The 18,445-nt window shown below is 43.4% G+C and overlaps 2 protein-coding genes across 2 annotated transcripts in view; one reads left to right on the top strand and one right to left on the bottom strand.

Moving 5' to 3' along the window:
* The window catches only part of LOC311141405 (NLR family CARD domain-containing protein 3-like), a 674,300-nt gene that overhangs the window by 265,287 nt on the left and 390,568 nt on the right, over positions 1–18,445 (top strand). The gene's annotated exons all lie outside the window — the stretch shown is intronic.
* LOC311142345 (NACHT, LRR and PYD domains-containing protein 3-like) lies at positions 8,287–18,265 on the bottom strand. The gene is made up of 9 exons (XM_084177975.1): positions 18,152–18,265; positions 17,768–17,852; positions 17,410–17,638; positions 15,205–17,002; positions 14,738–14,911; positions 12,604–12,777; positions 11,075–11,248; positions 10,750–10,796; positions 8,287–10,233 (listed from the first exon to the last, which is right to left on the bottom strand). Exons 1-9 carry the CDS (start codon positions 18,217–18,219, stop codon positions 9,704–9,706), a joined length of 3,279 nt encoding a protein of 1,092 aa, XP_084034101.1. The 5' UTR covers positions 18,220–18,265; the 3' UTR covers positions 8,287–9,703.

Genomic DNA, 18,445 nt, shown 5'->3' on the forward strand with positions numbered 1-18,445 from the left:
AAAAGGTTAAAGGAATAAACAGGTTTAAAAAAAGTAGTTTCAAAGACACTTGGGGGACCCCATGTGTACATTCAGTTCCCTTGTGTGTAAGGGAGCCCCCTAGATGAGCAAACTGTTGACCATTAAAATATGGATAGCTGAGAACTCTTTCTAAAAGGGTAAAGGTTCAACCGGTTTAAAAAACAGTTGTTTGAAAGACACACCACACACGCTCACACACACACACACACAACCCAGGAAACCAATTGCTCTTGTAGAGAGAGAGAGAGAGAGAGAGAGAGAGAGAGAGAGAGAGAGAGAGAGAGAGAGGAGAGAGAGAGAGAGAGAGAGAGAGAGAGGAGAGAGAGAGAGAGAGAGAGAGAGAAGAGAGAGAGAGAGAGAGAGAGAGAGAGAGAGAGAGAGAGAAGCTGTAATTCATTGAAGGTAAATACAATTTTCTTTCAAACCTTTTATGTTCTTCTAAAATGTTACTACAGAAATGTAAGCATACATATACAAATTATTAAATGTTTACTACTAAACCTTTGTATGGATCATAAACTGTATTATTACACAATACTGCACCTTACTAAACAATACATGTTTAAATGTATAATTATTATAATAATCATAATTTTTCTCCTTTTCAGGGGCCTTTTGTAACCCGACACCCCCATCAGTCTCCAAATCCCCGTCTTCAAGCTGTGAGGGACTCAGACGTTGCCTCTTCCACCAGGCTCTCCATGGCCTTCAAGGTTTCACATGTTTTCTTTCCATGATAGATCAACCTTCTTGCCGATAAGCCCAAGTTTTTTCTTGAGGACAGAAGGGACCATCTTCGTAAATGTTCACGATGGTGGAAAAACTGTTGCACTTATTTCATCATATCAAGCACCTTAAACCAATCTCGCCACTTGAAGCTAAAGACAGGCACAAAATAGTTGACCTCTGTGCAAGCGTTTGAAAATACATACGAACTAACTAATTGGGTGGCATTTGCGCTATTGAATTTAGAACAACCTAAAATTGTCACTTTGGAGTCTGGACTCAACGCTACTGAAGAGATTCGTATGACTTTCAAATCATCTGGCCCACAGACTTCCTCTTCCAATGCGTACCAAGGCAGGGATGGTCCATTCAGGGCCTTTTAGATCTGACATAGAGCAAGTCTTATCTTAAGACATTCCCTCATGCGAAACGCAGGAGAAAAACTCCCGGTTTTTGGCTGAAAAAGGTTGTTGAGACAGCTGTGTGTGAAAATCTTCACTGTTGAATCGTCCGGTTGGCCTCCACTCATATCAATCCCACCATTAAAACAATCAGGTGTATCACACCAATGTAGTGTTTTTTTGCAAACAGCAACGGTGTAATGCCCCTTTCGTCTCAAACCCGGTTCTCCCTGCCCGTAGGCAAACAAATATATTGTAGTGAATTCAGGGGGTAGCCCCAAACAGGTTTTGAACCTGGGTCCATCAACTGTCAAGCCAACACCTTAAGCGCTAACCCAAGAGGTCCGAACCACTCTATGATGTCGCTAGGTGTTGGATTAAGGTCGCTACATTACCTCCTTCCTTGGGGAGAGCATGCCCCCACACTTCTTTATAGCAAGTCTCTCATGTGTACATGCTTCTTTGATGGCCTCACAGGCACTATCCCACTTCTGACACCAATGTAACGAATTTGGGGGTAGCTCCAACCGGGACTCGAACCCAGGTCCAGCGACTATCAAGCCAACAGCTTATCCATTACACCAAGAGATCAGAAGGTGGTAATTGGTAGGTGTTGGGTTCAGCTTGCTACAGTATATACTTATATAGGGCAATGTGTGATCTGGGAGCGGCAGCACTACCACTAGTGCTCCTGACACAGCCTAACACAATCTTTACCTTCTGAACCTTAAAAACTGACCTAAAGTCAGATACATTTAGACAAACCACCATGTGAGCAGCAAGTGTAGGGTTAATGGAGTGAAGTGGGGGATGGGTAGGACCACCTGTACCAACTATATGTCTATGAATGCATTACTATTAATGCAGTACTAAAACGGATGGATGCTCTTCATCAACACCATCTCACCTGTGAAACTAGATATCAGCAATCAATCAACAAGACTAATGAAATGGAGCAAATTAAGACATTAGAACTGCTAAAGGTCAGATATATTCTGACACCAATTTCCTACTGGTAGATTTTGTAGATGATCTGTCAATCCTGAGAGCAACGCTCTCTCTCCTCCTCTTCCCCCATCTCTCTTTGCTGGGGGGAGGTTTCCCCTAGATACAGATCTAGGATCAGCTTCCCCTCCCCCAAACCTAACAAGGATCATTAGTGGGGGGGAATTTAAACCTGATCCAAAGCCAGTGTCTATTTGGGAAACATGTCCCCTCCCCCGTCAACTCTACATGTGGATGCGGCTTCCTCCATCTACATTTACATTTACATTTAAGTCATTTAGCAGACGCTCTTATCCAGAGCGACTTACAAATTGGTGCATTCACCCTATAGCCAGTGGGTTAACCACTTTACAATATTTTTATTTTATTTTATTTTTTTATTTTTTTTGGGGGGGGGGCGGGGGGGTAGAAGGATTACTTCATCCTATCCCAGGTATTCCTTAAAGAGGTGGGGTTTCAAATGTCTCCGGAAGGTGGTGAGTGACTCCGCTGTCCTGGCGTCGTGAGGGAGCTTGTTCCACCATTGGGGTGCCAGAGCAGCGAACAGTTTTGACTGGGCTGAGCGGGAACTATGCTTCCGCAGAGGAAGGGGAGCCAGCAGGCCAGAGGTGGATGAACGCAATGCCCTCGTTTGGGTGTAGGGACTCATCAGAGCCTGAAGGTACGGAGGTGCCGTTCCCCTCACTGCTCCATAGGCAAGCACCATGGTCTTGTAACGGATGCGAGTTTCAACTGGAAGCCAGTGGAGTGTGCGGAGGAGGGGGGTGACGTGAGAGAACTTGGGAAGGTTGAACACCAGACGGGCTGCGGCATTCTGGATGAGTTGTAGGGGTTTAATGGCACAGGCAGGGAGCCCAGCCAACAGCGAGTTGCAGTAATCCAGACGGGAGATGACAAGTGCCTGGATTAGGACCTGTGCCGCTTCCTGTGTAAGGCAGGGTCGTACTCTCCGAATGTTGTAGAGCATGAACCTGCAGGATCGGGTCACCGCCTTGATGTTAGCGGAGAACGACAGGGTGTTGTCCAGGGTCACGCCAAGGCTCTTCGCACTCTGGGAGGAGGACACAACGGAGTTGTCAACCGTGATGGCGAGATCATGGAACGGGCAGTCCTTCCCCGGGAGGAAGAGCAGCTCCGTCTTGCCAGGGTTCAGCTTGAGGTGGTGATCCGTCATCCATTCTGATATGTCGGCCAGACATGCAGAGATGTGATTCGCCACCTGGTTATCAGAAGGGGGAAAGGAGAAGATTAGTTGTGTATCGTCAGCGTAGCAGTGATAGGAGAGGCCATGTGAGGATATGACAGAGCCAAGTGACTTGGTGTATAGGGAGAAAAGGAGAGGGCCTAGAACTGAGCCCTGGGGGACACCAGTGGTGAGAGCACGTGGTGCGGAGACAGCTTCTCGCCACGCCACTTGGTAGGAGCGACCGGTCAGGTAGGACGCAATCCAGGAGTGAGCCGCGCCGGAGATGCCCAGCTCGGAGAGGGTGGAGAGGAGGATCTGATGGTTCACAGTATCAAAGGCAGCAGACAGGTCTAGAAGGACAAGAGCAGAGGAGAGAGAGTTAGCTTTAGCAGTGCGGAGAGCCTCCGTGACACAGAGAAGAGCAGTCTCAGTTGAATGACCAGTCCTGAAACCTGACTGGTTTGGATCAAGAAGGTCATTCTGAGAGAGATAGCAAGAGAGTTGGCTAAAGACGGCACGCTCAATAGTTTTGGAAAGAAAAGAAAGAAGGGATACTGGTCTGTAGTTGTTGACATCAGTGGGATCGAGTGTTGGTTTTTTGAGAAGGGGTGCAACTCTCGCTCTCTTGAAGACGAAAGGGACATGGCCAGCGGTCAAGGATGAGTTGATCAGCGAGGTGAGGTAGGGGAGAAGGTCACCGGAGATGGTCTGGAGAAGAGAGGAGGGGATGGGGTCAAGCGGGCAGGTTGTTGGGCGGCCTGCAGTCACTAGTCGCAAGATTTTATCTGGAGAGAGAGGGGAGAAAGAAGTCAAAGCATAGGGTAGGGCAGTGTGAGCAGGACCAGCAGTGTCATTAGACTTAACAAACGAGGATCGGATGTCGTCAACCTTCTTTTCAAAGTGGTTGACGAAGTCATCCACAGAGAGGGAGGAGGGGGGGAGGATTCAGCAGTGAGGAGAATGTGGCAAAGAGCTTCCTAGGGTTAGAGGCAGATGCTTGGAATTTAGAGTGGTAGAAAGTGGCCTTAGCAGCAGAAACAGATGAAGAAAATGTAGAGAGGAGGGAGTGAAAAGATGCCAGGTCGGCAGGGAGTTTAGTTTTCTTCCATTTCCGCTCCGCTGCCCGGAGCTCTGTTCTGTGAGCTCGCAATGAGTCATCAAGCCACGGAGCTGGAGGGGAGGACCGAGCCGGCCGGGAGGATAGGGGACACAGGGAGTCAAAGGATGCGGAAAGGGAGGAGAGGAGGGTTGAGGAGGCAGAATCAGGAGATTGGAGGGAGAAGGATTGAGCAGAGGGAAGAGATGATAGGATGGAAGAGGAGAGAGTAGTGGGAGAGAGAGAGCGAAGGTTGCGGCGGCGCGTTACCATCTGTGTAGGGGCAGAGTGAGTAGTATTGGAGGAGAGCGAGAGAGAAAAGGATACAAAGTAGTGGTCGGAGACATGGAGGGGAGTTGCAGTGAGATTAGTAGAAGAGCAGCATCTAGTAAAGATGAGGTCAAGCGTATTGCCTGCCTTGTGAGTAGGGGGGGACGGTGAGAGGGTGAGGTCAAAAGAGGAGAGGAGTGGAAAGAAGGAGGCAGAGAGAAATGAGTCAAATGTAGACGTAGGGAGGTTGAAATCCCCCAAAACTGTGAAGGGTGAGCCATCCTCAGGAAAGGAACTTATCAAGGCGTCAAGCTCATTGATGAACTCTCCAAGGGAACCTGGAGGGCGATAGATGACAAGGATATTAAGCTTAAATGGGCTAGTGACTGTGACAGCGTGGAATTCAAATGAGGAGATAGACAGATGGGTTAGGGGAAAAATTGAGAATGACCACTTGGGAGAGATAAGGATTCCTGTGCCACCAGCCCTCTGACCAGATGCTCTCGGGGTATGCGAGAACACATGGTCAGATGAGGAGAGAGCAGTAGGAGTAGCAGTGTTTTCAGTGGTAATCCATGTTTCCGTCAGCGCCAGGAAGTCGAGGGACTGGAGGGTAGCATAGGCTGGGATGAAGTCAGCCTTGTTGGCGGCAGAACGGCAGTTCCAGAGGCTGCCTGAGACCTGGAACTCCAGGTGTGTGGTGCGTGCAGGGACCACCAGGTTAGAGAGGCAGCAGCCACGCGGTGTGAGGCGTTTGTGTAGCCTGTGCGGAGAGGAGAGAACAGGGATAGGCAGAGGCATAGTTGACAGGCTGCAGCAGATGGCTACAATAATGCAGAGGAGATCGGAATGAAATGAACTAAACATCTGGGAAAGGAGAGAGCAGGCCTCCCTCACCAAAAAAATATAACTCTCCCAACTTCCACCTCAGAAACTATAATTGTTTCACTGAACCACCCGAATAAAACTCTCCCAACTTCCACTTTAGAAATTTGAATTGTTGTAAACTACAGCAGACTGTTATCAGTAGCTGTAATTAAGTACAGCAGCTACCAACCACCTAACGTTAATGCCTCGGATAATGAGGTTAGAAAAACAGCTGAATGGTGGCAGCTAGCTGGCTCAATCACAGGTACTCTTAAGCATGAAATAACATTGGAAACAGCTAACCACAGTTGCTAAAAGTTACCAGTAGCTACCCGCTAGCTAGCTAGCTAGCTTTGTTGGTCCAAGTAGTGGGTAAGCTAGCCTCGTGCTTCGCCGGGGTCCGCCGAATACAATACTTACCTACAATAATTACCTACAATAACCTACAATAACTACCTGAGTAAACTACCTATAATACCTAACTACAATACCTACCTACAATCTAAATACATGGTTTAAGCTTTACTCAACACCATATAAGAAGCCAAGCTTACCTTTCATAACGCAGCAATGATTAAACGTTGGGTAGCTAGCACCAAGATATTGTATTTAGCTACTACAGTACAGCCAGCTGGTAGTGTTGGCTAGCTAGCAATGGCTGCTGTGTTGACTTTGTTTGAAAAACGGCGTCGCTGCGAACGAATGTAGCTGGCTAAAAGGATATTGTTTTTAGTTGCTACCGTTGCTAATAGCTACTCGCCAGCTAATCCAGGAGGTGAGTTAGCTAGCTAGCTTCGTGCTACACCCGGCACCGCCGAATACAAAAGTAACCTACGATAACTACACAACAACTACCCACAACAGCCCACGATGCCTACCTATACTACTTAATAATATACAGCCCACGATGCCTACCTATAATACCTAACTACAATCTAAATACATAGTTTGAGCCTTACTCGACAAAGCCCAAGCTATGTATAAAGCCAAACTTACCCAACGCCAGCTAACTGGGTGGCAGACTGCAATCAGTAGCTGTAATTAAGTACAGCAGCTACCAACCACCTAACGTTAATGCCTCGGATAATGAGGTTAGAAAAACAGCTGAATGGTGGCAGCTAGCTGGCTCAATCACAGGTACTCTTAAGCATGAAATAACATTGGAAACAGCTAACCACAGTTGCTACAAGTTACCGATAGCTACCCTCTAGCTAGCTAGGTTTGTTGGTCCAGGTAGTGGGTAAGCTAGCCTCGTGCTTCGCCGGGGTCCGCCGAATACAATACTTACCTACAATAATTACCTACAATAATTACCTACAATAACCTACAATAACTACCTGAGTAAACTACCTATAATACCTAACTACAATACCTACCTACAATCTAAATACATGGTTTAAGCTTTACTCAACACCATATAAGAAGCCAAGCTTACCTCCTGCTAGAGAAAACTGCTAGAGAAAACACAACCTCTCCCGTCTCTAACCTAAAACCTCTTCCCCAACAAAGAATAGCAGTGTGGTTTTAATATGATTTGACTGTTTGCAGGCTGTCAGGCTGTCTAGTCACAGAGGAAGGCTGTGCTTCTCTGATCTCAGCTCTGAGGTCAAACCCCTCACACCTGAGAGAGCTGGACCTGAGCTACAATCACCCAGGAGACTCAGGAGTCAGACTGCTCTCTGCTGGACTGGAGGATCCACACTGCAGACTGGAGAAACTCAAGTATGTAGAGGGTTAATGTCAATGTTCATATCAGACATGTTGGAGTTATCAGGCTAGTTAAGACAAACATTCTGACCACCACTTGGACAAAGTTATGCGATGTCCGTCTCCAGTCCTTTTCTGCCGTCCATGACGATGTTAACTCCAGTGGTGGAAAAAGTACCCAATTGTCATACTTGAGTAAAAGTAAAGATACCTTAATAGAAAATGACTCAACAAAAAGTGAAAGTCACCCAGTAAAATACTACTTGAGTAAAAGTCTAAAAGTATTTGGTTTTAAATATACTTAAGTATCAAAAGTAAATGTAATTGCTATAATATACTAAAGTATCAAAAGTAAAAGTACAAGTATAAATCATTTCTAATTCCTTACATAAAGCAAACCAGACAATTTTCTTGTTTTTAAAATGTACGTTCAGCCAGAGGCACACTCCAACACTCAGACAATTTACAAACAAAGCATTTGTGTTTAGTGAGTCTGCCAGATCAGAGGCAGTAGGGATGTTCTCTTGATAAGTGTGTGAATTGGACAATTTTCTGTCCTGCTAAGCATTCAAAATGTAACGAGTACTTTTGGGTGTCAGGGAAAATGTATGGAGTAAAAAGTACATTATTTTCTTTAGGAATGTAGTGAAGTAAAAGTAAAAGTAGTAAAAAATATAAATAGTAAAGTCAAGTACAGATACCCCCAAAAAACTACTTAAGAAGTAATTTAAAATATTTTTACTTAAGTACTCTACACCACTGGTTAACTCTCTTTCTTAGCTAGCTGGACTATGCACTTGCCTCTGCTAGCAATACACTGTGCTAACATTAGCCTATTCTGTACCACAGAAAATAACAGTTTTAAACAGTTGTAAAAACCTGCTTCTTCCAGACAGAATAGGTCCTGTAGATTCAGACTAACTCATCACCAATCTTTTGTTATGTCTCGTGGGTTTCATAACCACGTCTGTATAACAATTCAATAATGATGAGACGGGAGACAGGAATCAGTTCAACCATTTATCTGGAACGTGATCATCTCAACACATACAAACCCCCATGATGCTCTGCAGCACAATCCCAATATACAACAAATACATAGATAAGTAAATGGACACTAAACAAAACTCAGAGAGGAATTGAAATGTTCATTTCTAGAAAGTAGGGCCATGGGATAGGGTCAGAAAGGTCAGTATGTTTGATAACTGGTTACAGAGGTGACATAACAAGCATAAGGTCCATTATAACACAGTGAAGTAGAGGTGGGAGCTAAAAGCAGACATGGACAGTGAGACGGTGTGAGGAGGTCAGGGGTGAAACACTAGATCAGGACCGGTAGAAATGGCAGGGCTGGAAATAGACACAGAGACACATTCTGATCATGGCTCAGACCTGAGCTGAGACACCCAAACAGAAGATGCCATAGCAAAGTCCTGTCCAGTAGGCTATATGGGATTTCCTTTCATCAAAATACAACACATGGAAATGTGTCCAGTGTGTGTGTGTGTCAAGTGTGTGTGTGTCCAGTGTGTGTGAGTTCAGTGTGTGTGTGTGTCTAGTGTGTGTCTGTGTGTTCAGTGTGTGTGTCCAGTGTGTGTGTGTGTGTGTCCAGTGTGTGTGTGTGTGTGTGTGTGTGTGTGTCCAGTGTGTGTGTGTGTGTGTGTGTGTTCAGTGTGTGTGTGTGTGTGTCTAGTGTGTGTATGTGTGTTCAGTGTGTGTGTGTGTGTTCAGTGTGTGTGTGTCCAGTGTGTGTGTGTGTGTGTGTGTGTCCAGTGTGTGTTTGCAGTGTGTGTGTCTAGTGTGTGTGTGTGTGTGTGTTCAGTGTGTTTGTGTGTGTGTCCAGTGTGTGTGTGTGTGTGTGTGTGTGTGTGTCCCCAGTGTGTTTGTGTGTGTGTGTGTGTGTGTCCAGTGTGTTTGTGTGTGTGTGTGTCCAGTGTATGTGTGTGTGTGTGTGTGTTTGTCCAGTGTGTATGTGTCCAGTGTGAGTCTGTCCAGTGTGTGTGTGTCCAGTGTGTGTGTGTTTGTCCAGTGTGTGTGTTTTTGTGTAGGTGTCCAGTGTGTGTGTGTGTGTGTGTGTATGTGTGTTTGTGTGTGTCCAGTGTGTGTGTGGGTGCAGTGTGTGTGTGTTTGTCCAGTGTGTGTGTTTGTGTGTGTGTCCAGTGTGTGTGTGTGTGTGTGTGTGTATGTGTGTTTGTGTGTGTCCAGTGTGTGTGTCCAGTGTGTGTGTCCAGTGTGTGTGTGTCCAGTGTGTGTGTGTCCAGTGTGTGTGTGTCCAGTGTGTGTGTGTGTCCAGTGTTAGTGTGTGTGTGTGTGTCCTGTGTGTGTGTCCAGTGTGTGTGTGTGTGTGTTCAGTGTTTGTCTGTCCAGTGTATGTGTGTGTGTGTCCAGTGTGTGTGTGTGTGTCAGTGTTACCATGGTTATTATTTACAGGGACACTGAGGAGTCAACACCATAAACCCTAAACCCTGGATAGAGGGTCTCAGTGAATGTGGAGTGGAATGTGTTCAGGTGGGTCAGTGTGTCAGAGGAGACTCTGTAGAAGGACAGAGTGCCGGCTGGCCAGTCCAGATACACTCCTACTCTGTGGGAGCTGGAGGAGGGGACGTCTATGGGAGTGGACTTATTATTGTGCCTGGCAGAGTAACTGTTGTTATAGTAGTCCAGACACCAGGACTTGTCATTGTATCCAATAATACAGTCACCACCCCTTTCTCCTCTCCTGCTGATTCCTTTATATGTCACTCCTATATCAACCCCACTCCCACTCCACTCTACCTCCCAGTAACAGCGCCCAGTCAGACCCTCTCTACACAGCACCTGACTATAGATCTCAAATCTCTCTGGGTGATCAGGATACGGCTGCTCCTCTCTCCTCCATGTCACCTTTCTGTTCTCCTCAGACAGAGAGAGGAATCTGTTTACTGTGTTTAGGTCCAGTGTGAGATCACAGACATCTGATGGATGAAACCAGACACAATATTAGAAATCATCATCATTCACATTAGAATGTTAACTCACTTTTCACTAATTCATTTAATGTAGATGTTTCTAGGTATCAAAAGGAGAAGTTAAGGTAACTTGATACTTGTTCAATGATCAAATGTTATACTGTATGGTAATATAAAACACACTTATTCCCATTAATTACACACACACACATCCTGAACACAGACACACACATCCTGTACAAACACAAACACACTGGAAACACATCCTAAACACACACACATCTTCATGCATGAACACACACACACATTTCTAATGTAACAGGAACACGCCACACACATACCCAGACACAAACATTGTCAAAGCAACTCTTTGTAAACTTTGGTGTCCCTGATTTGTGCTTCTGTAGAACTACAGCTGATATTTAATATGACCAAGTAAGTAATGATGGTGGTCTTTGACTTTGACTTCACTTGAATTAAGACTTATTCTTAGTCATATTCTTCCCAGCAGTCAACACTCACATTTTCTAAGTCCAGGTTTCATTGTGTACTCTCCACCATGTTCCACACTGTAGCGGTAAGCAGAAGAACAGACAGTCATTGAGGGATACACCTGAACTCACACACACACACACACACACACACACACACACACACACACACACACACACACACACACACACACACACACACACACACACACACACACACACACACACACTGGACACACACACACACACACAGTCTTTATATAACTTAGTCCAAGTGGTGGTCAGAATGTTTGTCTTAACTAGCCTGATAACTCCAACATGTCTGATATGAACATTGACATAAACCCTCTACATACTTGAGTTTCTCCAGTCTGCAGTGTGGATCCTCCAGTCCAGCAGAGAGCAGTCTGACTCCTGAGTCTCCTGGGTGATTGTAGCTCAGGTCCAGCTCTCTCAGGTGTGAGGGGTTTGACCTCAGAGCTGAGATCAGAGAAGTACAGCCTTCCTCTGTGACTAGACAGCGTGACAGCCTGCAAAGAGTCAAATCATATTAAAACCACACTGCTATTCTTTGGTGGTGAAAATAGTGGCAGTATATTTTCAACATATTCAGATATATCAGTGTCCTGAAACCTGCCATATCTATTCATAAACGAATGTATCATTATTCGAAATGACAAATTATCAAAGTATTGCTTGTAGATAGAAAAATGCATATGACAAATATTTGAGTAGACTGACCAGAGCAGTTTAAAAAGCAGTATCAGGCAAAAGACAGACAGTGAGGTATCATATTTAGATTGTATTGAGTATACAGTCCACACCATATCTATTTTGACAGTGAAGCTAACATTTTAAATGTGGCTCTATACTCCAGCATTTTGGATTTGAGATCAAATGTTTCATATGAGGTGACAGTATATAATGTCACCTTTTATTTGAGGGTATTTTAATACATATCTGTTTCACCATTTAGAAAAATAAAAGCCCTTTATGTATCAAGTCCCCCTATTTGAAGAAGTCATAAGTATTCTGACCAATTCACTTATAGTGTATTAAAGTAGTCAAAAGTTTAGTATTTGGTCCCATATTCTTTGAATGCAATTTTCTGTCTAAGTGAGTAGATAACATGTTTCTAAACACTACTAAATCAAGCCTGTGACTGCCATGATTGAGAAAGATCATGAATAAATCATGAATAATAATGAGTGAGAAAGTTACAGAGGCTACAACAAAACATGCTAACCTCTCACCATTACCAATAACATAGGGGGTATGATCCTTGTTCCTCTGTAACTTTCTCATTCATCATCATTCACGATTCATTCATGATTATTCATAATCATGGTAGCATCCACATGAATGTAGAAGTGTTCAGAAACATCTTCTATTCTTACTGACAATACAAGTGAAGTGACTCCAAAATGACAGGACATTATTCACCATTCAGTTTCTATTAGGAAAAACATCATCCAAAACACAACCAAGACAAACTGCAAATGTATTCAACAAGTTTGTAGAATCACAAGCTTGATGTAATCACTGCAGGTAAGGAATATGGGACCAAATACTAAACTTATGACTAAATGAATTTGTCCAAATAATTACGACTTCTTCAAATGGGAGAACTAGACACATAAAATGCTTTCCTATCTAAACGGTAAAACAGATATGTATGAAAAACCTAAAATAAAAGGTGACATTCTGTACTGTTGCCTAATATGAAACATTCTATCTCAAATCCAAAATGCTGGAGCATAGCGCCAAATTTAAAACTGTAAGCTTCACTGTCCAAACACATATGGTGTGGACTATGTGTGCCTGGTAAACACATGTGGATCTGGTGAACAGTTATCTCTTGTTGACCAACTACAGGAATACTGACCTCAGAGTCTCCAGTTTACAGTGGGGATTCCCCAGTCCAGCAGAGAGCAGCTTCACTCCTGAATCCTTCAGGTCATTGTTACTCAGATCCAGCTCTCTCAGGTGTGAGGGGTTTGACTTCAGAGCTGAGACCAGAGAAGCACAGCCTTCCTCTGTGACTCCACAGACTGACAGCCTGCAAAGAGTCAAATCATATTAAAACCACACTGATATTCTTTGGTGGTGAAAATATATTTTTTAAACATTTTCAGATACATCAGAGTCCTGAAACCTGCCATATCTATTCATATATGTATATATACACACTACTACCAGTCAAAAGTTTGAACACATCTACTCATTCAAGTTTTTGTTTAGTTTTTTTAAAACTATTTTTTCCATTGTAGAATAATATTGAAGACATCAAAACTATGAAATAACACATATGGAATCATGTAGTAACCAAAAAAGTGTTAAACAAATCAAAATATATTTTATATTTGAGATTCTTCAAATAGCCACCCTTTGCATTGATGACAGCTTTGCACACTCTTGGCATTCTCTCAACCAGCTTCATGAGGTAGTCACCTGGAATGCATTTCAATTATCAGGTGTGCCTTCTTAAAAGTTAATTCGCTGAATTTATTTCCTTCTTAATGCGTTTGAGCCAATCAGTTGTGCTGTGACAAGGTAGGGAGGTATACAGAAGATAGCCCTATTTGGTAAAAGACCAAGTCCATATTATGGCAAGAACAGCTCAAATAAGCAAAGAGAAATGACAGTCCATCATTATTTTAAGACATGACGGCCAGTCAATACGGAACATTTCAACAACTTTTAAAGTTTCTTCAAGTGCAGTCGCAAAAAAAATCAAGCGCTATGATGAAACTGGCTCTCATGAGGACCGCCACAGGAATGGAAGACCCAGAGTTACCTCTGCTGCAGAGGATAAGTTCATTAGAGTTACCAGCCTCAGAAATTGCAGCCCAAATAAATGCATCACAGAGTTCAAGTCACAGACACAGTTCAACATCAACTGTTCAGAGGGGACTGTGTGAATCAGGCCTTCATGGTCGAATTGCTGCAAAGAAACCACTACTAAAGGACACCAATAAGAAGAAGAGACTTGCTTGGGCCAACAAACACGGGAAATGGACATTACACCGGTGGACATTTGTCCTTTGGTCTGGAGTCCAAATTGGAGATTTTTGGTTCCAACCGCCGTGTTTTTGTGAGATTCGGTGTGGGTGAACGGATGATCTCGGCATGTGTAGTTCCCACCGTAAAGCATGGAGGAGGGGGTGTTATGGTGTGGGGGTGCTTTGCTGGTGACACTGTCTGTGATTTATTTAGAATTCAAGGCATACTTATCCAGCATGGCTACCACAGCATTCTGCAGTGATACGCCATCCCATCTGGTTTGGGCTTAGTGGGACTATCATTTGTTTTTCAACAGGACAATTACCCAACACACCTCCAGGCTTTGTAAGGGCTATTCTACCAAGAAGGAGAGTGATGGAGTGCTGCATCAGATGACCTGGCCTCCACAATCACCCGACCTCAACCCAATTGAGATGGTTTGGCATGAGTTGGACGGCAGAGTGAAGGAAAAGCAGCCAACAAGTGCTCAGCATATGTGGGAACTCCTTCAAGACTGTTGGAAAAACATTACAGGTGAAGCTGGTTGAGAGAATGCCAAGAGTGTGCAAAACTGTCATCAAGACAAAGCGTGGCTATTTGAAAAATTTCTAATATAAAATATATTTTCATTTGTTTAACACTTTTTCGGTTATTACATGATTCCAAATGTGTTATTTCATAGTTTTGATGTCTTCACTATTATTTTACAATGTAAACAATTGTAAAAATATAGAAAAAACCTTGAATGAGTAGGTGTGTCCAAACTTTTGACTGGTACTGTATATAAATGAATTAATGTATCATTATTAACAGTAGATAACATATTTCTAAACACTACTAAATTAATCTTTGTGTGTGTGTGTGTGTGTGTGTGTGTGTCATGTGCGTGTGTCCAGTGTGTGTGTGTGTGTGTGTGTGTGTGTCCAGTGTGTGTATGTGTGTGTGTGTGTGTGTGTGTTTGTGTCCAGTGTGTGTCCAGTGTGTGTGTGTTCATTGAGTGATACAGGAATACTGACCTCAGAGTCTCCAGTTTACAGTGGGGATACTCCAGTCCAGCAGAGAGCAGCTTCACTCCTGAATCCTTCAGGTCATTGTTACTCAGATCCAGCTCTCTCAGGTGTGAGGGGTTTGACTTCAGAGCTGAGACCAGAGAAGCACAGCCTTCCTCTGTGACTCCACAGCCTGACAGCCTGACAAAGAGATCATCATGATTTCACAAACACACTGTTAATTTAACACCAGTAGTGTAGAAGGACAATGGCAGAAGCATTTGGTTTATTCTCTCAAACAACATATAGATTAATCTTCCGTCTCCTAGAATTGTATGGTCATATTGTTAAACTAATGTGAACATCAATGCACTGATTCAGTAAGTTTTTCAATGTAATACTATATAATATACACATATTATAATACATATATTTCTCTAAACTGAATATTTCTTCCTGATGATTAGTACTTAAATGTCATTTTATGTACTCACAGAGCAGCTCTGGAGGCTTTGACCACTGGCAGCAGCCTCAGAAGACCTTCCTCTGATCTGGAGTATTTCTTCAGGTCAAACACATCCAGCTCCTTTTCTGAAGTCAGCAACACAAAGACCAGAGCTGACCACTGTGCAGGTGACAGTTGTTCTTTTGAGAGACTTCCTGAGCTCAGGTAGCTTTGGATCTCCTCCACTAGAGAATGGTCATTCAGTTCATTCAGACAGTGGAACAGATTGATGCACCTCTCTGGAGAGGGATTCTCCCATATCTTCTCCTTGATGTACTTGACTGTTTCTTCATGGCTCTGTGAGCAGCTTCTTGTCTTTGTCAGTAGACCTCGTAAGTGCTTCTGATTGGACTCCAGTGAGAGGCCCAGAAGGAAGCGGAGGAACAGGTCCAGGTTTCCTGTCTCACTTTGTAAGGCTTTATCCACAGCACTCTTGTATAAGGTAACTTTACGCTTGTGTCTGATCCTCACAGAAAAGTTGCTGGACGTTGATTGAGGTTCATCCATTAGATTCTCATTGTTGTTGATGAATGAGAGGAACACATATACAGCAGCCAGAAACTCCTGAATGCTCAGATGCACGAAGCAGTACACCTTGTCCTGGTACAGCCCACATTCCTCTTTAAAGAGCTGTGTGCACAATCCTGAGTACACAGAGGCTTCATTGACATCAATGCCAGCCTCTTTCAGGTCTTCTTCATAGAAAATCAGATTGCCATTCACAAGCTGTTGAAAAGCCAGTTTTCCCAGTGACAGAATGCTCTCTTTATTCCAGTGTGGACCTGTCTCTTCTTTCCCAAGATACTTTTCATTCTTCTGTTTGGTATGAAACTCCACAAGGTGTGAGTACATCTCAGTCAGAGTCTTGGGCATCTCTACTCTCTTATGTTTCAACATGTGTTCAAGGACTATTGCAGAAATCCAACAGAAGACTGGAATGTGGCACATGATGTAGAGGCTCCTTGATGTCTTTATGTGTGAGATGATTCTGCTGGCCAGGTCCTGATCACTGAATCTCTTCTTGAAGTACTCCTCCTTCTGTGGGTCATTGAACCCTCGTACCTCTGTCACCTGGTCAACACACCCTGAAGGGATCTTATTGGCTGCTGCAGGTTGGGTAGTTATCCAGAGGAGAGCAGAGGGAAGCAGATTTCCCTTGATGAGATTTGTCAGCAGAACATCCACTGAGGTTGACTCTGTGACGTCACAACAGATCTTGTTCTTCTGGAAGTCTAGGGGCAGTCGGCACTCATCCAGACCATCAAAGATGAACAGAACTTTGTACTTGTCGTAGTTGGAGATTCTTGATTGTTTGGTTTCCATTGAGAAGTGATTGAGAAGTTCAATGAAAGTGTGTTTTTCCCTGTTCATCAAATTCAGCTCCCGAAAAGGGAATGAAAATACAAATTGGACATCCTGATTTGCTTTTCCTTCAGCCCAGTCCAGAATGAACTTCTGCACAGAGACTGTTTTTCCAATGCCAGCGACTCCCTTTGTCAGCACAGTTCTGATAAGTTTGTCTTGTCCAGTTAAGGGTCTGAAGATGTCGTTACATTTGATTGCAGTCTCTGGTCTTGCTTGTTTCCTGGTTGTTGTCTCAATCTGTCTCAGCTCATGTTCATTATTGACCTCTCCTCTTCCACCCTCTGTGATATAGAGCTCTGTGTAGATCTTATTGAGAAGTGTTGGGTTTCCTTGTTTAGCGATCCCCTCAAATACACATTGAAACTTCTTCTTTAGATTAGATTTGAGTTCACGTTGGCAAATCACAGCAAGCTCATCTGAATCTAGAAATAACACAGAGGATATTAATATTACATCTGTTTTAATGCCTACAGTATTCTAGGACTGTTATAACATTTTAAATTATAATCATTTCTTCGCTTAACTGACTGTATAAATCTGTAAATGTTTTCATAATGCATTACAGACTGGTGTGACTGATTATATAATTATTGGTTCTCTCTCTCTCTCTCTCTCTCTCTCTCTCTCTCTCTCTCTCTCTCTCTCTCTCTCTCTCTCTCTCTCTAAATTAATCAAAACAACACATCCCTGCTGCTACTTGATGAGGTCACTAGGTGTTGTGTTAAGGCTGCTACAATATCATTGAGTTACACAGCTACTTTAGCTGTACTTTAGCTACAGCTTTTAAATGTTCTAAAACAGCATTCAACATGAGGCAGACAGCTCTTACTTTTCTCCAGTGTGTCAGCAAGCTCCTTCTGGTTCATTTTCCTCAGGATGTGCAGTGTGATCTTCAGAGCCCCCTCTCTGGCACTGCTCTCCTGCTTCTCATCTTCAGCATCCACCACTTCCTTATCCTGCTTCTGACTCTCAAAGCCTTCTGGGAGTTCTGGACTAAGAATCCTCTTGAACATCTTCAGCTCGTTCTTCACAAATGTCATAATATTCTCTTCAAGCAACTGAAATAAATCAAGTAAATAAGTAATGCAAGAGACTAAATTCTTTCTCATTAACACATTAATGAATGATTGACAGATCAACTTTACTTGAGGTAAACAAAAACAAATGTACATAACAGGACCACATACACTGAATATGGAGGCCAGGTCTGTTTGATGACTCTGGGAAGACTGACCACTGAGAATCTCTGACTCTGATCTCTCCTGTTGGTTTCTGGGGACAAAACATCAGATTACATCTCCTCATCCAGGGAGTGCACACACACACACACACACACACACACACACACACACACACACACACACACACACACACACACACACACACACACACACACACACAGGGAGGGAATGTTGTGTTAGTTTAATATTGTTTTAGGACTATGAAAATGGAAAAAAGGTTTAGCCTATGGATTATGAAAACAACAAAAAGAAATGGGAAAATGGGAGAGGAGAAATGACTAGAGACAGTGTTGTTTAACTCACTGACCATGACCCATGAGTTCTTCTTACCTTTGTTCACTAGAAAAGTCTCCCTCTCTAAAGTTTAGAGGTTGAACCATAGACCAGTCACTCTTCATGGACACACAGCTGGGTACAGGGGAGGCTGGTCTCTCCTGCTTGATTGGGCTTCAACACAAACAGAGACAAACATTACATCTCTCATCTACTCTGAGCTCAGATGGGGAAACATAAGAAGAGTTTAATTCCAAAACGCTATATATCCATTTTCAGAAATGTTGGTAAATTAGCTTTTATTGTTTAAAGAAATTATGAAAGAGATTGGAGACATGTATTTGTTTAAAA

This window comes from Coregonus lavaretus (assembly GCF_964263955.1).
Source record: "Coregonus lavaretus genome assembly, chromosome: 2".
In the NCBI taxonomy this organism is placed as follows: Eukaryota; Metazoa; Chordata; class Actinopteri; order Salmoniformes; family Salmonidae; genus Coregonus; species Coregonus lavaretus.

What these genes read in the sequence shown, in the direction of transcription:
- LOC311142345 (XM_084177975.1), bottom strand. Translation starts at nt 18,219, where the DNA reads ATGAAGAGTGACTGGTCTATGGTTCAACCTCTAAACTTTAGAGAGGGA. An exon ending in ACCTGGCCTCCATATTCAGT is followed by an intron (nt 17,639 to 17,767) that starts GTATGTGGTCCT and finishes GATTTATTTCAG; the next exon opens with TTGCTTGAAGAGAATATTAT. An exon ending in TGCAGACTGGAGAAACTCAA is followed by an intron (nt 10,797 to 11,074) that starts GTATGTAGAGGG and finishes TTACCGCTACAG; the next exon opens with TGTGGAACATGGTGGAGAGT.